Source organism: Dermochelys coriacea, chromosome 6, assembly GCF_009764565.3.
Source record: "Dermochelys coriacea isolate rDerCor1 chromosome 6, rDerCor1.pri.v4, whole genome shotgun sequence".
Taxonomy (NCBI): domain Eukaryota; kingdom Metazoa; phylum Chordata; order Testudines; family Dermochelyidae; genus Dermochelys; species Dermochelys coriacea.
In genome coordinates this window covers 44404461-44428152 of record NC_050073.1, presented here as the reverse complement: position 1 = coordinate 44428152, position 23692 = coordinate 44404461, and the positions used below count along the sequence as shown (strand labels likewise).

Genomic DNA, 23692 nt, shown 5'->3' with positions numbered 1-23692 from the left:
ATGAGTGCCAATTTTCCTTTCCGGGCCAAATAATGATATCCTCATACATGCAGTAGTTACCTTAGTCCATAAATAATAGCATTGGCTTCTGTGGGATAGGAGGGCTCCTAGAATAGGGATTGTTCCATAGGAATAAGAGTATCAGAATCTGGCCCAGAATTGTTTGACACACTAACCACAGCCCTCCAGTGGGTCTTTTAACTTTTGAGGACCAAGCTACAGCCATCCAAAAAAGCAACAAGATCTCAGTCCTGGTTGCCGTGTTGCTGGAGCGTGTCGGTCCCGGGATATTGGAGAGACAAGGTGGGTGAGGTAATATCTTTACCTCACGCAAAGTGTCTCCCTAAAGACCTCTCCTGACAACCCCGAGGGCCAAGGAGAGAGAAGGGACTTGGTTGGGACATGCCACACACACAATAATATGTGTGCATCAAAGAGGGAAAAAAGGACATCATCTAAAGTTTGCTTAGGTTTAGCGAAGGTCAGAGATTTTCGCACCTAGGTGAGCTGTCATCTGGCTCGGGGCAATTCTCTTTCCTCTCGCATCTCTTGCTGGAACAGCAGGAGTGCTTGCTGGCGTGAAAAAGACTAACCTGTCCTCGGGGCTATAAAAGAGCTGAGTCACAAACAACTTTTTTCTGCTGCATATTAATTTAGGACCATCCAAAATTGTTCTGACATCCTCCCACCTGTTTGTTTCTGGAGACATTGAAAAAGACTTAGACGAGGCTAAGGCACGTAACCGAGCCTTTGTGACTTGCCCTTATTAAAACAGTTACAGGTTTATCAATTCTAACCTTCTGCTCCCCTCATTTTGAATATTGTGTTAATATTATATTCAGGGAAATGATTCCAAGGAGTGAATATAGCACATTCAAAGATCAGAAATCAACTGTATCATTGAGACAACACTGCAATACTTAAGTGAATGTGAAGAGATTAGAAATCAGCTGCATCACTAAAATGCCATTCAGTATTTGTAACCAGTTTTGAATTCTGCATTGTCTTAAAGTAATGCAATGTATCCGATTTCTTAAAGAGACACTTAGAATCCAAAAAGTTATTTGGAATGTCCTTTGCCTCTTTAAGTTTTCCCCTCTGTATTAAAGACTTAGCCCTTTGGTTTAATAAATGCTTCCTTCCCCCTCTTGTCCCCCCCCAGTTCTTTCATTTTTCATTTCTTAAACCTCCCATGCAACAACTATTTTGGCTTTTAATGAAGGGAATTTTTTTGCATCCAGTAAACTGTAAACCATGTCGCCTGGATACAGCAAAAGCCGAAATTCCACAGATTTCCACAAAGTCAGACATTGTGTTGAGGGAAAAGCGTGTTGGGCATTCTTTGATTTTGGTGTCCTGCATTAGCATTTGTAGAAAAGAAAGAAAGAAAGAAAAAGAAAGAAAAAGAAAGAAGAAAAGAAAGAAAGAAAAGAAAAAGAGAAAAAGAAAGAAGAGAAGAAGAAAGAAAGAAGAAAGAAAAAGAAAGAAGAAAGAAAGAAAGGCTGCGTGTGATGAACGCAAAATGTGACATTTTCTTTTTTAAAGTTGGCCTTTCCTGCTAGTTGAAAAAAAAAGTGCCCCTTCCTCTCCCCTCAAGACACGATTCGAAGTTGTTTAGCATCTAGGGGTGATAATCTGACTTCTGTTGAACTGGATTGAACGCTGCAGCAAAGAGCAGTAGGTGGTGATGTAATAGGTACCAACGCACATGGATATATAAATATCGTGGCTAGGGCTAAAGCGCTATGGCTGAGCAGCTATAGAAGAAGATCAACACTTCAGACAAGACTTCTGGAGTTGAGATCAAGTTCAGAATAAGATTCAACTGAGTCGATTCCCCCCCTCCCCCCCCCCGGTTTTCCTCCTCTTGCTCACAGGATTTCTTCCCCATGCAACCTGACCAGGGAAACCACAGCTCCTTTGGTGACTGAGCTATTGGGATCCCTCCTTTGCTACTTCGTCTCCCTTTTTTTCTTTGATCTAAGTATAAAGTGGGAGCTCGGAGCCGAGTGTATTTTTAGAGCAATTGACTCCCTTCTAACCACGTGTGCTGCCCATGTTGATCAGGATGACTCTCCCCTCGGCCTTCTTGCCAATCTTGCTCCTGGGACTGCTTTCGCCTTGGGTGGTGCGCTGCGTTCCTTTCTCTGCCCAGCACAACGACACCCTGGAGTGGCGCTGGGAGACTCTCTTCTCTCGCTCCATGGCCAGGCTCCCGGGGGAGAGGAAAGAGATCAGCCGGGACAGTGACTATCTGCTGGGCATCAAGAGGCTGCGACGTCTCTACTGTAACGTAGGCATCGGGTTTCACATCCAAGTCTTGCCAGACGGCAGAATCAACGGGATTCACAACGAAAATCGATACAGTAAGTTGCTTCTTCTTCTTCTTCTTCTTCTTCTTCTTCTTCTGCTTCTTTAATTTCAGTCACCTAGTCAATTTTCCGGAGGGGGGGGATTTATAACAGGGGGGCTTTGGCACCTCGAAGTGCGTCTCACCTGATTCCTGACATTTCAGCTGGTGACTTTCATAAACTCCCCTTCTTAGAGGGACCAAATGAAGAATTGTGGGGCTCTGTAGTTTTTGGAAAAGGTGGAAATCAGCTGAAGGGCGCTTAGCTATATTGCCACTTTTCCTTCTTGGTGCCCTGTTCGGAAAATAGATTCGCTTTCCCAGCGTGTATTGCACTTTGTATATTAGAGCCTTCTGCACAGAAACACACAAGGGCCCCTTTAGAGGGAAAAATTATTATTGCAGCTGGTTACCTAGGTATTGTGAGCGGCTTACAGAAAGCTTTCCAAAGTCAGCTGAAAGTCGGTCCTAAGAATGCACGGTCAAACTCGAGCTGCATCGACTCCTTAAGATCAGGTTTGAATTGGGTTATCAAGTCCCCCAAATCAGTGGCATTGATCCTGCTGAAGACACCAGGTTACTAAGTAAAAAAAGTGCTTAGCCAGCAGTCCCAGAGTCTTGGGTTTGAAAGTCCACATGTATATGCTTAAGTGGCATGAGCATTGGAAATCAATCAGGGAAAATCTTTTTGTTCATGTCCTTTCCTCCGCCCCCAAGGACTTGTTTTAAAAATAATGGCACTGCAGGGCTCTGATTGCTTGTTTGAGAGCGATTTATGGAGGAGGCTACTGTGTATGGATAGAATTGCTTAAAGCAATATTTTTCCTGCTGTCGAAAAGAATCAGGTGTTCTGCCCACGTCAGCATGTGGATGCTCAGCACCACAGCGTGCAGGGTGTTCCTCCCCCAGCCCCAGGTTTTCAAACAGTAAATTGGGATTCCTGAGTCAAAAGCAACTCTCAAACGTTAGCACAGTCCAATACAAAAGCATCTGTTAGTGACTTAACCCTTTGGCCCCATGACTTTATCTGATACCCAACTGAAACAATAGGATTTGGGGTTATAAACAGCATGATGACAAATGTTTGATTTGCCACAAACTTATTGTTACTTATTTTAAACTGAGCAATGAGTGCGATTCCTCGTTCCCGTTTAAAATATCGGGGTTGTTTTTATTTTTTAAAGAGCTGTTTTATTAGACGTTATCGAGCTACTGAATGAGAGCGGGATTCAGTCTTTAAAGCACAGGGGGAAACCTAACCCACATAATCATCTTGAAAAGTTTTCGAACTGTTTCATCAAGAAAGTAACTGTGAAGTCACGTATAGAAGCATGTGGGTGATGTTAGGCAATAATCACGATTTAGCCTTAATTGGAGGGAATAGGTTTGATATGGTCACTGTTGGTGTTAAATGAACCCACAATAAGGTTAATACATGTATCTATATTCTGTGTGACTCCATATGCCATCGTTTTTCACCATAGGTCTGCTTGAAATTTCTCCAGTGGAAAGAGGAGTGGTGAGCCTATTTGGTGTTAAAAGTGGACTCTTCGTAGCCATGAATAGCAAAGGCAAGCTCTATGGATCTGTAAGTAGCATATGAGATACTGAGTGACTGGCTACATGACCATATCAATCCGCCATGAAGAGCGCTATGGTGTTTTGGGTTTAAATCGCCTAAGCCCCAATCTTACACTGCATTGCTCATCGAAGTCACGGTCTTCTTGAAGCGCTCTGTTTTAGTGTGAATGGAGGGGTACTGTGCAGAGATGCTATTGGAGTAGCGCCTTTCATGTAAATTCCATTCTTTGCATTTCTAGCCACTAGATGTACTTACTCTCCTTCCTGGTGTAAAAGCCACTCAGCCAGGGACCACCCATATTGTCAAGTTTATCCCCAAACACAGTCATCGTTTTGTTGGGCAATACCACAAGCTAGTCTGCATAATAATTCATTAATGAAATATATAAAATAAATAAATAATGAAGCTCTCCAAATAGGAACAGCTTCAATCAGGCATATATATCGGCTCAGTTTCTCTGAGGGAACTTTAATTTGTGACCAGTCCCACGTGTGTTTTTTGTAATCTTTTATGACACCACAAATCAATACCTACCCTGGTCACTCTTGTAAATGCTGCAGAACTGGACACTCTGCTCTGATGATGGATAGACAGTCATCAAAACTCCCACTGCAAAACTCCCTCTTATTAAAACAAATTTGATCTGTTCAGCCAGAATGAAAGTATGTCTTGCATTTTTACATTGGATTTTGGGAACAAATAGTGGACTGGATTTCATTTTTTAACCCACTTGTGCTAAAAATATAATGCAAGTCTTGTTTCAGGTCACTTAGAACTTTCCCTCTGCTTGTTGCCTTCCCCTTTTGTATAAGTTTCTATGGCCAGCATCATTTCAGTCCTATGATCCTGTATGTAGAATTCTGCTTTCAGACTGACTTCTCTATCAATGACTTTTCTGTTTCATGTCTTTCTGCATTCATTTTGAAGGAGTTTTGGTCACACAAGGGCCCAAACCTGAACCCCCTAATTCCAGCAAAGCTCTAATTGACGTGAATGGACGTTTTGCCTGAATGAGGATGTGAATATACAAAGTAATGGTTTAGGGCCTGATCCTGCACCCAATGCAGTCAAGAAGGCATTTTGCTATTGACTCCAGTCGAAGTAGTATCAGGCCTTCAATGTACAACAGCTCCTCTGCCATCATCTCTAATAGGGACATCAAGCAGGCGTCTTGGCTGCATTGTGTGTCCTGGGTGTTCTAATCTCCAGTGCCAATTTACTCTAGCAGGTTCGAGCTCTGATTTACAAAAACTAGTGCTTAAAATTAATAATAGATATATCCCATTAGTTACTTTAGTATCTATCAATGCCAACCCAATACTGTGCTAGTATCTGTTTCCAGTAAAGCACCTGCCTCCCTTTGTATCCACATAAGAAGAATTATTCACCTGCAAAGAAAGAGTGTCCTTGCCTTGCCCTTCAAATCAGTTGCTTTCCTGGTCTCTTAGCATCAACGGATCCAAATTTCTCATTCAAGATCAAGTTTTAAGGAGGAAATACTGTCAGTTCTGAAATGTTCTGGGTACCTTCAAAATTCTTCCCTCTTTCCTATCAAAACATTTTGCCAATATTTAGAGGGTCCTGAGCTCTGAAATATCTAGAGAATGTATTGTTGGAGGTGCAGCTAATGTTTTTGGAAGCCAAGGGTTTCTGTATATATTAAATGTAATCTATTTAATGACAGAAGATCAATGGGCCTATTATTTAAATAAGGCGGCTTGAAGGAGGTTACATCCTGCAAAACTTTCACTGACTCAATGTAAGGACTGAAAGTCAAAATCCTGATCCTCGCTAATGGGAAAAGTCCCATGACTAGATCTACCTGAGGAAACAAACAGGAATTTGGCCTTAAATTTATACAAGCTGCATTGCGAGCTGTGTTAAAATGTGACACATTTCCGTGGTTATGTAGACAGACTACTAGATGCTCTTAGCCCCTTCGGACATATCTGATTGATCTGGATTTTAAAACCCTTGATGAATCCATGGTTTCTGAAAGGCCATCTGGAGTCTCAATGGGATGATCTCTTCAAAAGATCACTAGGGGGGAAAATCAGCTGTGCATTTCCCTTTATCAGGCCTACACCTGTTGGCAATAATATTTCCACACCTGATGTTTAATATTTCCTCCCCCCTCCTTCTCCTTTGCATTTCAGACCCATTTTAATGATGAGTGCAAATTCAAAGAGATTCTTCTGCCGAACAACTACAATGCTTACGAGTCCAGGATTTACCCTGGCATGTACATAGCTCTGAGCAAAAATGGAAGAACAAAGAAAGGCAACAAAGTGTCTCCCACAATGACAGTGACACATTTTCTTCCTAGAATCTGAGCCATCTTCCTTTAGACCTACCTCAGCACAGGGGAAGAGACAAGCCACACTTGGGGAAAACATGGTGCACTTTTATTGGAGAGTTTTATGCAAGACTAGGTGTAAGATATTTAAATTAATTATTTAAGTCTGTATATATTGCCACAAAATTATTTATAGTTCTGATTTTTTTATTTCTAAAAACAAACAAACAAAAAACCCAACCCAAGGTATTTCATTTGATGGTGCAACTGTAGAAGACTTCTGCTTTGTGGTTTATTTAACTATTTTTAAATTTATCACAGGTGTGCTGCTATTATGTGTTTTAAAACAAATGAAATTCGATTCCTATATTACAATGTTTTGCACTGTTTGTGTGTTGTACAGTGTTTGTTGGTGTACACGTATTTGTTTGTTTTTTTTTAACCCATCACCACCAGATAAGGTCTTAGTCTTTGAAAATGAACTGTGCAAACCTTTCTCAGTTCTGATGTTAGCTTGTAGGAACATACAATGTCTGACCTCCTTTGTGCAGTGTTGCTATTTAATTGAAATGGTATCGGTTTACTTCTGGTACAGAAAGTGCAGTGTTGAAGTACTACCCCACAAATCTGTTTTTAGATCTGCCAGTGCTGAACTTTGAACTTTCCTGCAGTCAATCTTTGCAGAGCTACTAGGCAGTAGAGACCCTTAAACAACTATATAAACTCATTTTTTTCCTGTTCAGATAAATAGGAGCATAATTTCTTTTGTGACCCTTAGAGAAAGCTAATATTATATATGATTGCTTTGCACATGAGGTCTAAAAAGTGTGTCAACCCCTCCCTAACAAACACTGTGAAATATGCTACTATGAACTCATTGTGTTTATTTATTCAAATCAAAATTCCTTTTTCAAATTTGTAGACTACACTTATTTTCCAAAGCTAATGAAACTCTATTGCTCCCATAATTTTTAAATATATAATCAAAACACATTTTCTGGTTCTTGAGAAACCCAAGCTCTATAGATAGAAGTCTGACTGGTTTTAAGTGAGTAAAGCTGGTCTATATTATTTTTAAAATGCAGTGTTTGGAAGGAGAAATATGCTGCTCTTTTCTATGTCTCATTCCCTGACAAAGTTAATTAATTTCTACCTCACTAATTCTTGAAGCCAGTCTCCTAACAAAATCTGCATAGAAGGTGCAAACTGTTCTTTTCAGTATTATAATTCCAGGAAGGGGGGTGGATCTTTGCAATCCCAAATCTCTATTTTTCCATATGTAGCCAGAAGTATTTAAGATAGAGTCAGTTGCATTATTTGAGCCTTGTCACGTTTGAGCTATCTTTACCCAGTGATTTACTTTTAGTAAGGATAATCATGGTGAAAATATTTGCAGACAGCTGTCAGGCTGCAGCACTATATGGTCATCTAGTAACCCTATATTTTTCTTTCTATATTTTGCAAATGTAACGCATGTCTCTAAAGTAACGAAGGAAAAGGCAGGTTTGATCATGAAAGAGGGGAGAAAGGAGACCCTGAAATGATGGTAAACTTTTAATTTTTTTATAAAAGTGAGACTTCATGGTCTTAAGTTGAAACCAGGCCTGATCACAATGTTTAGTGAATAAGTTTAATACTCTTACAGGATGTTTACAGATAGATAATCTTCCAAATACAACTAATGATTTTTGGACATATAAAGTCCCAAGGCTGCAGAAAATTTGAGTTCAGCATTTTTTCTTTCTACATTCCTATATGAAAAGTTTTTGTTTCACTAGAGTCACATATGCTTGCACTGTACTTACAAATGACCTTGAAAAGTAAAGCTACTCACCAAAGTTCAGTGAGATCAGAGTGTAGCAGGACCGGATCTTAAACCATCTACTGCTGCTGTTCAAAAATAAAACCATTATTAAAAACAAAAAGCAAAGCCAAACCTAATGAAGCACCTAGGAAACATGGTGCCTAAGGATTTCTCTGCAATTTGGGGGTTTTCTGTACTTTCTCTGTTTTCTATATTTGAGTAATCATCAGTGTAAAGTATCAGAGGGGTAGCCATGTTAGTCTGTATCCACAAAAACAGTGAGGAATCCAGTAGCACCTTAAAGACTAACAAATTTATTTGGGCACAAGCTTTCATGGGTAAAAAACCTGCTTCTTCAGATGTATGGAGTGAAAATTACAGAGGCATGCATTATTATACTGACAATAATGCCTGCCTCTGTAATTTTCACTCCATACATCTGAAGAAGCGGGTTTTTTATCCACAAAAGCTTATGCTCAAATGCATTTGTTAGTTTTTAAGGTGCCACCGGACTCCTCGTTGCATCAGTGTAACTTTCGCCACTACCTCTGAAACCTCACAGTTCTTCTACGTTTCAGAAAGCAAAATCAGACTGCAAAGAATTTGTCTGAAGAATGGTTCTTCTGTGTCACCTTTTACTCCATTGAAATCCATAACTGACAGCCTCACTCTAGATGTATTCAGAGATAATTGTTGTAACTTCCGAATATTGTTGTAAAATCTTTATATAGATGTTACATGGTATGAGCTTTCACCATTTACCAGAATCTGTCTGTAGTTTTATACAGGTGCTGTTCAATATTGTGGTGTATGTGCTGTGCACATTTAAATGCATAATAAATGATACACGTTTACACTAGAAGTGATTGAAGTTATTTAGAATGGACTTCATTCCTCCTATGAAAGACAAGACATTATTCCTCTCTTTTAAACACATGGGCACCTTTAAATAATATTTACAAGAAGTTTTTATGCCAGATGCTCCCAGCATGGCCAATTTTGTAGTCCTTACTCCGACAAAACTGTCACTAAAGGCACTGGGAATTTTATCTGAATAGGCCCAGGTTCTTGTAGATGGTTTTAAATGAGCACACTTGCATTCAAGCCAGATCCATAATAATAAATATAAACTATTAATGACAGTAGCAAGAATAGTAGTCACTAGAGACCCAAACTGAAACTGGAGCCTCATTTTGCTAGGTTTATACAGACTTGTGGTAAAAGATAGTCCCTGCCTCTTAGTCTGTCTAGGAGTGATGCTTGATAGGTTTTCACCTGGCTTTAATGAATGCCATAGTCACTCCTTGTGGCAGGCATGCTTCAATGAAATAATTGATTTAAGATTCTCTGGTCCTGTTTTCCTTTGCAAATGTTCATTGTGCTGTTACAAACATTTATTGTAATGTCCATTGGGGGAACTATTAGAAATCAAGTACTCAGTAGTGCTCATCTGGCAGGGTTCCTTCTGGTCTATTTTTTTCTCTCAAGTTTTAATCTATATTCAATTTCTCAGAAAAAAATGTCTGTGTGTGTGTGTATATATATCTGCCATGACAAAGGCAATATATAAGTTTGATCCTACACCCACTGACTTCAATGGGAGTTTGTCTAACTAAGAACTGTGTAAAACCGGAGGTAACTCATCCACACTCATCCAATCTGAAAGCAAAAATTGACCTACATGGCCAATCAAAATAGCTTGAGTTTCACATATTCAATCTTGCATACTCCCAATGAATTACTCTCAAGCAAATCAAAAACCAAGGAATTATCAGGAGGACCATTTTAAACAACTAATATATTTGAGAAGATAACCATCAGTCCAGAAACATAAAAGGAGGCAAAATATAATGAATACATATTTTTCACCTCAGATGTACTGTTAACTGATGAGGTATGATGAAGTCCTTTTCTGACAGTTTCACCAAAATAATTAGAGCTCAATGAATGAGGTATTTGATTAATTTCCACTTCTTTTTCTATTTGAAGAATGTACATTAGCAGATCCTGATTTTCTATGATGTATTAGTTATTTAATAATATTTTATGGGTAACTGTGAAGTTTGTTTACACCTCAGGATTTGAAATTCAGAATTTGAGTTGTGTTCATTAGTTGTGGTTGAACAACTAAAGTCTCTCCAATCCTGCAAAGACCTGATCAAATGTTTAACAAGCATGTGACTAGTCCCACTAATGTCAATATGTAAAGCTAAGCATACATACCGAGACTGTAGGCATGGTGTTATTTCTGAGTGTAGAAGTGTAACTCTTATAACGAGGTTTCTGGTGTGAATGTTCCCTGAAAGAATTTAAAATTTGTTTCCCATAAGCATGCAAAGATGCAACCTTAGAGTTTGCTTACTACTAGCATTCATGCTTGTAAAACTTTTTTGCACAGATGTCTGAAGAAAATAAGTGCAGAGGTGATGTGAATACTTCTGGAGCAAATATATTTAAAAATACAAACAAGTGTTTGCAAATTTTTTTTCCCCAGCTCTATAAATAAGATAGTACTCATTACATAAAATAAGCTTATATATTCCCAGGTAGAGTGTAACTGATAATAGCTCAGGCATGCTGGTAATTAACAAAAGTGTGTGTTTAAATATATTATTTAAACAACTAGAGGACACACACACACACATCTATCATGATTATGTCCTGTAGTTGTTTAAATTACCAGCATGCCTGAGCTATTATTAATTATGTTCTACCTGAAAATGAAACTATGTAACAATCTCTATTTATGGCCACTGAGCTCATAATATGATGAAACATAAATATCAACAACACTAGAAAAAATGAATGAAATTCCTGCTTAACTACCTAAATGAAACTGTACCTAATGATTAGATAGAGCTAGCTGAATTTTTTCCAGTGGAAAGGTTTCCCATCAGAAAATGCTGATTCACCAACCTTATCAGAACAGAATTTTCAATATTTTGTTTCTAAATATTCATTTAAAATTATGTTTTGTTCTATATTATATTATAAATTTTACTAAAAATAAAATTTTAAAAGTCAATGTTTCAATTTTATCAATACACATTTTTTCAACTGACCCAAAACAACCAATTTTGTTTTGCTAGAAATTTTGAAAATCAGTGTTTTATTCCAATACAGAGTGAACATTTTTTTTTCAAAATCACACACATCTTTACAGTACTACTAATAATGAATCCAATATTGATGAGGCATTAATTACCATAAAATTGAAATAGACTAGTGCCCAAATAATATCTCTTCAAAAGTAACTGTGTAAACAACTGAGATGGAGATAGACAAGGTGCGGGAAGTAATATCTTTTTATTGGATGAAGACAATAAGTTAAATTAAGTGACAGTCTCAAGCACAAATTTACTCTTCTCAGGACAAAAGTGCATGAAAGACACCTGATCTCTGGGCTGCAAGGTCAAGGGAATTTAAATGATATGCTACCATTTCATTTTTTTCAGATCTGTGTTTGTGTCTCTTACTGTGGGGAGCATTTATATACCCAGGCTTCTAAATGTGGTCAGTGTTTAACCCATAGACACATCTACACATAGTTCTATACTCAAGTGTTCCCTTGTCAAGCATGTTTTCTTCTGATTGTTTAATCTAGATGTACCTTCTCAACTGGACATAACTATCATGATTATTTTCAGAGTAGCAGCAATGCAGCCGATGAAGTGAGCTGTAGCTCACGAAAGCTTATGCTCAAATAAATTTGTTAGTCTCTAAGGTGCCACAAGTACTCCTTTTCTTATCATGATTATATTTATTATTTACATAGTACTACAAATACACGTAATGCTTTCCAATAAGTATAATGAGCAAAGGAAAAGTCCCTGCCCCAGACTGATCACAATTTGAGTGCAGAAAGCAGATATGATCCAGTGAACAAACACAAGGGACTTGCTAATCAGTGTGCTGAGGTTCCGTCTGGCAGATGAGCACTCTTACCTTCCACTTTTTGGTCTAATTGTGCTCCCACCAAAGTCTGTGTGTCATGAATCAGGAGATGGGGAAGGAAGGTTAGGCCTAGTGGTCAGAGCTGGAGTCTGGGTCCAGGAATCAGAGCCAAGGATCAGAGCCAGAGTCAGCAACCAAGCAGGAGAGCAGGGCTGGAGTGGACTGGTCAGGACAGGAGGCTGTGAACTAGGCAGCTACAGGGCTAGAGCAAGGCTGAGCAGGGTGGGCACAGAAGAGCTTGCAGTTGTGGGCATGTGCATTCAATAGGCAATGATCAGTTATGAGTGTTGGGCTTAATCAGGTGGAGTAGTCAATCAGACGGCCCTGCTGTGGCTCAGCTGTGCACATAGGCATAGGATGCCTGGAGACTGGGAAGGAACATCTGCAAGTCCTCATTTCTGACACAGTGAGGATTCTAACTAGACCTTTTCTCCTTAAAATCTCCCACCATTGCTTCCACCAGTGCTAACAATGGTTGAGTCATTACAGTAGACTGGCTGCCAGGGGCTTGACCACCATACGCTCTAAGTTCCTGCTCAGAGAAGATCTAAATCACATGGTGACCAATGACAAAGTTCTGGTAGAGCAGCCTATGTGTAGAGCAGTCTACACTACTCCTCCCAACATTGCTAACATCAGTGTAGCTGCATTCCAGATGGAAATGGTGGAAATTTCAGGGGAAAAGTCTAGTGTGGGCAAGGTCACTGGACATTTTGTCATTGACCAAAGAAAGTGTAGAATCAGTCCTTAGACCACTGAGAGTTGAGGCCATGCAACACGGTGCAGGAGTTGCTCAGCATCTCACAGGCTGAACATGTGGCCTTGTAATTGGATGCTTCCGGGAGAAGGTGGAGTTTTCTTGAAGAAGAGGGAGGGGGCATTGCATAGATTAAGAGGGAGTGAAAGAGTCTAAAGGAGCATTCAGGAGAGAGGTTTTAACAGATTGTCAAAAATGGAAGGAAGCATTGAATGGAAGGAAATGTAGTAGGGTTGCCAATTTTGGTTGGATGTATTCCTGGAGATTTCATCACATGACATAATCTTTAATTAAAGATTAATCTTTAATTCCTGGAGACTCCTGGACAATCTTGGAGGGTTGGCAACCCAGTGTCCATCACTAAGTATGGTGATTTTGCCAAGTGTCCATCCCGCAATGTGGTGGTACCAACCCCTGCTTAGACAGTAACTTGAAAAGAAGTTTGAACTTTATGTGGAAAAAATTAGGAAGCTAGTGCAGAGATTCAAGAAGGATGGAAACATGGCCCTACTAGCAAGAGAATAAACATATCTTGATAACAGTGTCAATTCTGATTAACAGAGATGTGCTTGAGAATTAGAGGTCAGCTCCAGAAGCAAACTTCTATCAATGTTGTAGGGTTTGGATCCAGAGTGTTGTTTTGATCCATTATAGATAAAGGAGACAGCTGCAACATTCTGATCCAGATGTTACCTTCAGCAAAGTTTGGGAGTCTTCATATATGGCATTTGGGCTCAGGCCCGTGCCTATGCATGAAGAATACAAATCTTCAGTTGAAAGTGCAGGGACTATACACAGAGTGTATAATATGCAATATGTATAATATCTGCCCTTACTTCTCATGTCTTAGACCTGACTGCTACAATGGAAATCACATAGCCCAGCAACAGAAATGATTTGTCCGGGGATGTGGAAGGAGAGATGAAACAAGGACAAGGAGTCAGAGGAAAGGGAGAGGCAGAGGACAAGGAAGACAATGGGACATAGAGGAAGGGGGTCAATGGAGGTCACAGGTAACCAGGGAAGATAAGGAAAGGGTAGTGAAAATGTGGGTACAATATAGGAGAGGAACACAAAAGAAAGGGAGTCAGAAAGGGTGACAAAGAATGAAGAAGAGGAAACACACTGAGGAGGCAGAAAAAGGCAACCAGGGTGAAAGAAGGGGAGGGGGACAGAGGGGGAAGACACACACCAGAAGAAACCAGAGGAGACAACATGGATGAGATGGGAAATATTCTTCCTGTCAAAAACAGCCCTCTTTGAACCAGAGAGACAAGATGGGAGAGGTAATGTATTTTATTGGACCAAGTTCGTTGGTGAAAGAGAGAAGCTTTTGAGCAACACAGAATCAGACAGCCAGGAGGCATTGCCACACAACAATTGATTCAAATACTGGGCAGGGCAGGATTTTTCAGGGAAGCTGGAAAATATGACTAACAGAAAGAGGTAAGAGAAGGGGTTACATTTCCATTGGCCTTAAAATAGTTTCAGAATATTTCAGTTAAGAAAAATCTGAGGACACCACACAGAATTGAGTGTCTTCCTTGGACACCTCTTCTCCTGATCTCTGCCCTGCTTCACAGCTCCCACTCATTTCATTCTGAATCAGGGCTTGTCTACATGGAAAAATTTTACTAGTTATTTCAGCATAATTATACCTGTATGGTTAAATTTATATAGTTATACCAGTGTAACTCCTAGTGTGGTCACTCTCATTCCAGAATAAGAATGGCTTTTTTCAGTTTAGCTTAAACCCCTTCCAAAGCGACATCCAAGCTAAATCTAAAAAAAGCATTCTTATTCTGGAATAAGAGTGCACATACGAGAGTTATACTGATATAACTATATTGGTTTATATTCACACTGTCGCTTATCCTGGTATGACTTCCCACAAAGACAAGCCCTTAGCTGCAGCACCAAATAGCTTTTCCACTGGAGAAATATTTGCAATGCATGTCCTTCCTATCAGTGTGTTCCCATCCCAGTGAGGGCTGAAGGAGGCCTAAAAGCTGGAGGAGGTCTGAGGACTGGAACCACTGGAGACTGCATCGGGTTAGTAGGATTAGTATTAAAGGAAGCACTGAAGCAGTCTTGGCACTGGCTCCATGGTAGAGTAGGCTAGTTCCTATGGAGGCAAAACAGCTGATCATGTCATTGTGGTCCAGCCCACAGGCAAACCATTGCGGTCCAGCCCACAGGCAAGTCTGACTCATCACTGGGAGAAAGGCCCAGTTCAAGGAGTCAATTGATTGGCCAGAAGAGTGAAACAGAGGACTACAAAATAAGTTTGTGGAACAAAATAATCAACACAGAGGGTGATGCACACACATAAATTTACTAATCTGCTGAGCCTCTTTCAGTTAGAGCTTAGGATACATTTCTTTCAATACTCTCATTCAAGAGTATTGCAACCAGTTTCCTTTGGGATTCCGAACACTCTCAGATTCCCCATCTATACTACAAGGGGACTGGCATTAAAAATATTCCCAATGGTGGTTCTAGAGCTCCTACTCTTTTACAGTTGTATGATTGATATTAAACAGCTGTATTGACCATTGGCTAACATTCCAAAATACATTTCTGGAAGCCACTGGAAGCAAACAGATGTAGCTGTGGAGTTAATGCAAAAGGATGTAAACAGTAGCTCACCAGAAGGCAAAGCATTTTATCAAGTTGCTTTGACACTTTCCAAAAACCTTTAAACTGATGAAGAGTTGATTTGTACTTCAGAGGTAACCTGATTAACCACCAGTTTGAAACTGGAATATGTTAATTGGTACAAACATCACTAAATCACTTTCTTTAACCTGTATGAGATAGTGTGAATGAGAGACAACAAAGGTCAATAAAGCATGGGGGGAGATAAAAAATGGTGCTGGGATCACTTGTGCATGTACTGACAGTAGAATACTGGATGATTAGTAATACAAAATAATGTTACATACAAAAAAGTATTAAAGGAACATTAAGGTTGCAAAGTCCAGCACTCAAATGTGAGGAAATGCCAGAATTTATGTTGCCCATGCAATTTAAATCTGCCTTTTTTGTGGGCATGCATTATGAGTCTTTAATCACATGATCACTTTTTTTTTTACAGGACTCCTTCCTAATTCATTGTACAGGATGGAGAGTGCTCACTAAATGAGCAGGTACTTAAGATTTTATTTTATCTTCATTGTTAAACCAGTGACCCCAGGCCACACTTACAGCGCATTATTCGAACCTTGCTCTGAAGGTAGAATTATTAATTTCTTCATGAGCTATCTATGGCACTCATCACTATAATATCTGAGTACTTCAAAAACAGTAATGAATTTATTTTCACAATACCCTGGTGAGGTAAAGGGGGGGCACATTTTATAGATGAGAAACAGAAGCATAGAAACATTCAAGTCGGAAGTGTCCACTCATTTTAGGTGCCCAGTTTGAGACTCTAAGGACATGATTTTTTTCAGAGTACTTAGCATTATACACACTTTATATATTCAAAGCACAGCTCCCATTGACTTCAGCTGCAGCTGTGAGTGCTCAGCATTTCTGCTAATCATACCCCAGGGTCTCAAGTCAGGCATCCAGAAAATGAGGCACATACAATTAGTGACCACCTGTGAAGAATTACGCACATAGGAACTCTGTGGCAGAGTCAAGAACAGAATCAAACTTTCCAGGGCAGCATTCACCTTCCTTAACCATAAAGCCATTCTTTTTCCTCCTGCCAGATCCCCTGCCTCATTCACTGCACATATTCCAGGTTTGGTAATAAATGAAACAGGGGTTCTAGAGACAACAGCCTACCTGTCCCATCTCAGTCCAACCCCAGCTATGGCTCCCAAGCCTAGTCTCAACTCCAGATTCCTTGTCCAGACAGTCCCAGTCTCCCACTCCTTGGCTCCTCATCTGATGTCAGTCTTCCCCTAATACTGGCTCCCGGCCCCCCTCACCAACTCCCAGTCTCCCCCAACTAGTCCCAGTCTCCCTGCTCCTATTTCCCCCCTACCCCCCAGTTCCCAGTCCCAATCTCCTTTCCCAGCCAGTTTCCCTCCCTCAAGTTCCTTTTCCCAATCTACTCCCTCAACCCTTCCCTCCAGTCCAGTTCTTGTCCCCTCTGCATTTGCTTCCTCCTCCACACTGCCTGAGGGCCAGCAGTGGGAGCAGTAACAGGTTCCCTGCTATCACTTCCTGTGCACGGTGGCCCCCTGCATCTTGAAGGGCTAGTGGCAGGGAAAGTCCTTCTAAGCCCCTCTAGCCCTGGGAAGGAGCATGCCCAGTACAGATGGACTCTTCAGGGAATTTAGCTCCCAAGTCTCTACAGAGCATGTCTGATCTGAGATTTTTTCAAAAGTTCATAATTTGGCCAAGTTTATGCAGCTTTAAACAGGGATAGCAAAAACTACATTCCTGACACCAAAGTGAGCTTCCTGACAAATTTCCTGTCCCTGCTCCACAGGGAACAGGCTCTAGAGCAGTGGTGGGCACCTGCAGCCAGTCAGGGTAGTTCGCTGGCGGGCCGTGAGACAGTTTGTTTACATTGACTGTCAGCAGGTATGGCTGCCTACATCTCCCGTGGTTGCGGTTCACTGTTCCAGACCAATGGGAGCTGCGGGAAGCAGCGAACAGCCCGCATCGCAGGTTGCCCACCCCTGCTCTAGAGCTTCTCAATGAAATGGTTGTCAGAATTTTTTTTTTCCATGGGTAAAACAATGTTTTTTTCCCCTAGCATCAGTCTCAGAAATGCCTGAAGCATTTTTCTTGAAACAGAACAAAAAACCAAGGCAGACATCCAGTATGACAAATTTCCATCCAAATCCAGGCAAAGTCATAAGCAACTGAAAACAGGGTCTTTCAATGGGAAGTATCAGGCAACTTTTACTATAGGTGGTGCTACCAGCTCCACCTATAATCACACCTGGATCACCTGGATCGAGCAGTCTTCAGCTGTTGTTAAGACTACGCCATTTTTCTCACACTCTTGCCTTTCTTCTCCATGTTCATCAGAAACATTTAACAATGTCATTTTCCCATCTTCTTGGAGGCCGACTGGGTGGTCTTTTCTGTTCTCACGGGTACCACTCAGCAATGATTGCAGTCCACCTATTGTCCGTGAGCCGTGCTGTGTGGCCGGCCCATCACATCTTGTTATGTCTGCTTTCCATGACAATATCTTTCACACCGTTGCGTTCTCTGATCATTTCATTTGGGATGCGATCCAGAAGGGAAATTCCCAACATAGCTCCTTCCATTGCCCTTTCAGCTACCGACAGCTGCTGTTCTTCTCTCTTTGTTAGTGCCCACGTTTCACAGCCATACAGCATGGCTGGCAGCACTGTTGAATTGAAGATATTTGTAAATGTGGTCTTGTCAATTTTTCCTTTGAGGACATCCTTGATGGAATTAAGTGCACACCATCCTGCCCGAATCCTTCGCAAGAGTTCTCTGTTCAGATCTTGGCGCATATTAACTTATTGGCCCAAATATATGTACTGTTCCACTTCTTCGATTTCTTCTTCTGTTACTGTTATTTGGGCTTTTCGTAAGACATCTGATCACATGTATTTTGTTTTGCAGTCGATCATTTTCAGGCCGACCTGACTGCTTTTCTTGTCGAGTCTTTGTAGCATGCTCTGCAGTTGGTTGGTGCTTTCAGCAATTAGTATGATATCGTCCGCGAATCTGAGATGGGATAATCGTTCTCCGTTTATGTTGACACCACTCCTCCAATTGATCTTGTTCATAACCATTTTGAGGCAGGCGGTGAATAGTTTCAGTGAAATTGTATCTCTTTGCTTTGTGCCTTTCTCAATTGGGATGCGGAGGGGAGTTTCGAGGAGAGTAATGTCTGTTGTACATCCAGTATTCGCTTCCTTCAACAAACTGATGTACTGTGTGTTAATGACCAGCTCTGTGAGTGCCTTTAATATTGCGTTAAACTCAACACTATTAAAGGCCTTTTCACAGTCGACGAAAGGAATGCACAGCGGGAGTTTGTATTCCCTCGCTCTTTCTAGGAGCTGGCTAAGGCGAAATATATGGTTGATCATGCTGAAATTTCTTCAAAACCCTGCCTGCTCTCTTGGCTATTGTTCATCCAGACTCTGCGAGAGTTGGTTCATTATCACCTTTGTAAAGAGCTTGTAGATGTGAGAGACCAGGCATATAGGGCAGTAGTTCTTAAGATTTTCTTGATTGCCCTTCTTGTGCAGCAAGATGGTATTCAACTCCTTCCAGCTTGATGGTATTTTTCCTTCTTCAAGATATCGACTAAATCTTAAAGCGAGGGCCTTCCAAAGTTTTTTGCCTCCTGCAGAAATCATTTCTGACGTATTTCCATCTTTGCCAGGAGCTTTTCCCTTCTTCATCTGGTATAGTGCGCTTCGGACTTCACTGATGATTACTGGGGGGGACGCGTTCTTCTGACTCTTGGAGCGTTGGGAGAGGGATGTTGATTCTTGATTTGAACAGTTCTGTATAGAAGTCCTTGCAGACCTCCTCCATCCTTGCTCTGTCGATTACTGTCTCTCCATCCTTGTTTTTCAATGCTGTTATGCTCAATCTATACTGCGTCAATTCCTGCTTGCATGTCCTGAGGCTCTTGTGTGATTCAGCTGTTTTGAGGAGCTTTTCTTTCCAGAAGTTCTCAAAATCTTCCTTCGCCTACAATATAGAGCGGAATCTATGTCCAAAACCTCACCTTAATATTAACGCTAAGGTATTCCCAAACATTTCACAATGTTAAATTACTGTACCTGTTTCAAATGAACAAGGGATTGATCAAAATTCACCCCAGATATATCCTTTCCTAAGAGACTAACTGAACTGCTAAGGCCCTTAGAGACCATAAGACATACACTGGCTGTACATGAAGCTGGTGTACAGGAGACTGCACTTTGCATAGTGCTGTGTATCAATTTAGAATTTAATGCTAAACACTTGACAGGAGCTCAGTATCATAATCTCTACCTTTCTGTTTCACCAGTCTAGCGTAACTTCTGACAAAAGAACAATGTTTCAGCTACAAATGACCTCTTCCGCCTTAAAAATCTGTTCTTATTAATTAACTGTTCCTTAAGTGATTTATAAACAAGAGAATAATTCTTGGGGTCATATCAATGGGATACAATATATAATGGAATTTCTCTTAACTTTTCCACTAAAGTTCTCAGTCACCCCTAAAAAAAGGCCCAAAGCCCTTAATAGACCTCCGTTTATTGATTACTTGAATAATCAGTTAATACACAGTAGTAGATGCCAAGTGGTAGAGTGTCAACAAGTGAAGGAAATAAACTCTGTATGATGGCTATGCCTAAGCTTATGGCTAGTTATAAACAGGGCAGGGTTTTGTTATGGTGATTTTTACAAGCACAGATTAGACACAGCCAATTTGTAAAATTTCACAGAGGAGTCACAGAATTTCCACTGCAGGCCTTTTTAAAACCAGCAAATCTGCAAAGGCCACTAGCCCTGCTGCAGAGCAAGCTCACTGCAGGAACCCAGAGTGCAGCTTCCTGAGCAGACCGGTGTTGGGTATGGTTCAGAACTGAATCCTTCAGGGGTAGCTGGCTAAGGGGCAGGGTTAGCACAAACCATCTTGCCCTTGTCCTATGTGATGGGGATGGGTCTCATCTGGTTAGGGAATTATTATTTTTCATTTCCCAAAGAAGTGGTATGTCACAGAAGGGAAGAATCTATTGTCGTGAAAAGTTTTTATTTTCACTTCTGCCCAGAGAAGTGTTTGCTAAATGGAGGATGGGGGAGGGATAGCTCAGCAGTTTGAGCATTGGCCTGCTAAACCCAGGGTCTGAGTTCAATCCTTGAGGAGGCCATTTAGGGATCTGGGGCAAAAATTGGGGACTGGTCCTGCTTTGAGCAGGGAGTTGGACTAGATGACCTCCTGAGGTCCCTTCCAACCCTGAGATTCTATGAGTAATAGCCCAATTTATAGCAAAGGTAAGTTCTGCAACACAATGCCTCCATGAGATTTTCATTTAGGGTGAAATTCACCCCTGTGCAGAGGACCAGTGTAAGGCCTATGCATCACTTAAGACCCACCATAAATGGGATTTCAGTGTTGCATAGACTTCGTGCAGGTCCTCTGTATGGGTGAATCTCACCTTTAATGCATTTGTTTTCACACTACAAAAGGCCATGACTGATAGGATGGAAAGGGGAGTGGATGCAAAATCCTAGCTTAGGAATAGAGTCAATACTGGTGAAACTGAGGAAGTACAGCAACTCCTAAGAATGCTTTCTACACTTTAATATCTCAGGTTTGTCAGTTTGTGGTGGCAAAACATTTAATGTCTTGGGTTCTTACTTTTGTGGAGTAACAAGTATATGTGAAATACAAATACTGTGTACTACTACAAACCTACAAGAAGTGCTTCTCTGGGATGTCATCTCCTGGAAGAGCCTAGCATAAGGACTTAACCTTGACTTAAATATTTAATCGCATATCTCCTCAAAGTTTACCAGCTTTATGCAAGTCCACAAGGCTTTACTCCATTCTCCAGACTGTATTTTTCTTTTATATCTTTGGAGTATCTTGGGGTCACAAAACTTACTTATATTAATTTATTTGTTCATTGCTTAAACCTTTAAGTAGTTAAATAAGGTGGGGAAGTATGAAAGGCTACCAAAACATACACTTACTGGCCTATCTAATCTATCATTCAGAGCACCATACACATGATGCCTTGATTTTGCCCATAAAGACCTGGGTGCTCTATTGACTCCAGAAAAGATCTATATCATTCAAGTGTCCACCCAGGCAGTTCCCTTTGAAGGATCAGGCCCTACGTTAAGATAATGATGTCATCTTTACATGTGATCAGGGAAAAAAAGGATCAAGTACAATTTCTTGTGCAAATAGTGGTAATGCAGTAAGGAACATACAAATGACTAAATGATTGAATGTATAACTGAGAGTCACAAATACACATTTAATATAGATTTTGCAAGGATCATTTTTGATTCAGTACCAAAGGATCATTTAAAACATTGTCAAAGAATACATACTTATATTAGCATATCTGCTAATGACAGTAATTATATTTTCTATAATTATTAGTGTATTGACATTTAATAGTAATCTTATTAAATCTCACTGGAAGGACTATGTTAGAACTTTACTTCAAAATAATGATACTTAAGGAAAATCTACTAAATCATTCCATTTTGGTTCTATTTTAAATAGAATTTAGGTTGTAGATGAGGGAGTTCTATGCAGGAGATTTTGGAAAGTAACTCATTTTATGATTTCATCTGAAAAATATGGCAAGTCTAGAATGCAGTTTACCAGTACACAACTCATGAAGTGAACAGGAATTTTCTGTGACTTTCCCAGTTTCATAAATAAATCACTCAGATTATTTTCCCCAACTGTAATCCACTTGTAAAATACTTGGAGTAATCAGAAAGACTGATTTAGGCTTCACTAGATAGATTATTGCAATAGTGCTGGTGATTAGAAAACTTAGTGACATTTAGTTTAATATTCCACAAACAACATTGCTAACAAAATATTCCCCTTTTGCTGGATAGAGAAATTTTAGGAAGGTGATCCCTATTCATTTGTAAAATGAATGTATTCCTGATAATTGAATTAGGAACATCAGTTGCACAGGCAAATACCAATCACAGCAGAGATGCTGAGTTCCACACATAATTTGTTCCTGACTCTTTAGCAGTGTCCCCTCAGACATACAGAAAGTAGAAAGCAAACACTCACTGCTTAGCTCTCCCACCTAGTAAATACTTCTGAGCATCCATTAGGGAAAGCAGTCTTTGGCACAATGGTTTGTTTGCCTTGAGGACTAAAGGTCTTTTATGGAGATCTTATACTAATACAGTACTTGAGCAAAACAAGAATCTGGAATGTCTGATAATTTGAAGGATGCTCACATAGATCGAATAGCATATATACAGATACAACATTATATTACAGACCTGATTCAGCTTTATTGAAGTGAATGGGAAAATTTCTACAGACTTCAACGGGTTTTGGGTAAGGTCCTGAATCAGTTATTGGCATGGAAATATTCCCAGCACATTCCCTCCATATGTATTCTTCGCCATTCTAGCCCCAAGTAAGGACAAATTTGACCTTTGTCCTTCCATGGGTGTATGCTGTGCACATGTATGTGTGTGCGGAGGAGTCTTCTGCCCACTTGCATGCCCTATACAAGTGTAAGGGCAGTAGTGGTCCCTGCAGTCAGAGAAGGAAAAGGATTGCTCTCCTAAGGCACCCCAAAGATACAATCCATGCCAAAGGCATTAGAGGGGAGATGAATTTATGGTCCCATGATTCTCTTTGCATCAGCCACAAAACAAGCCAGGTGCATGAAGATAGGAGGCTGCATTCCCCTTTGGGTGAGGCAGCTCCCCATCCTACCCAGAGCTGTGCTATAATGTCACAATTTAGGCTACACTAATTCTACCCGGATACATATGTTTAGTGAGACATTGATTTAATTTATTAAATGTCAGCTGAACAAATAACAGCCAAAATAAGGTAGGTGGAATGCTGTGTATGGCATGGGTTGCTAACTGGAAAAGGCAAGCTCAAAATAGCAATGCAAACTCACACTGAGATTTCAGTTTAAGGTCTTCTTCAGGAAGGATCTACATAAGAAAAAGTCTAGAGAAGATAACCATAATCAAGAGAGCTCTCTTTCTCTGCTTGGCCACTGAACAGCGAGATAGATGGGCTTGGCTGCTAGGCGCATGACTCTTTCAGACTCCACCTAATCATAAGAGTAAGTCCTTCCCTGTTGTTTGTAAAATATCCTTTGGAAACTAGAGAATAAAGAGAAAGGGGAAGAGGAAGATTCTCCCATTTTTGTATGTTTTAAAAGGAAATTAAGTGAATGGACATTTGGACAAATAACACAAATATCCAGTCATAATAATCAATTGTAACATCAAAATCTTCTGTTTATGCATGAGGGAGGTGC

The 23692-nt window shown here is 40.3% G+C and overlaps 1 protein-coding gene across 1 annotated transcript; it reads left to right on the top strand.

Moving 5' to 3' along the window:
• The first annotated feature begins 2028 nt into the window (after positions 1–2028).
• On the top strand, positions 2029–6286 carry FGF4 (fibroblast growth factor 4). The gene is made up of 3 exons (XM_038407147.2): positions 2029–2366; positions 3835–3938; positions 6089–6286. The coding sequence occupies exons 1-3, from the start codon at positions 2057–2059 to the stop codon at positions 6263–6265; spliced, it is 591 nt and encodes a 196-aa protein (XP_038263075.1). The 5' UTR covers positions 2029–2056; the 3' UTR covers positions 6266–6286.
• The last annotated feature ends 17406 nt before the right edge of the window (positions 6287–23692 follow it).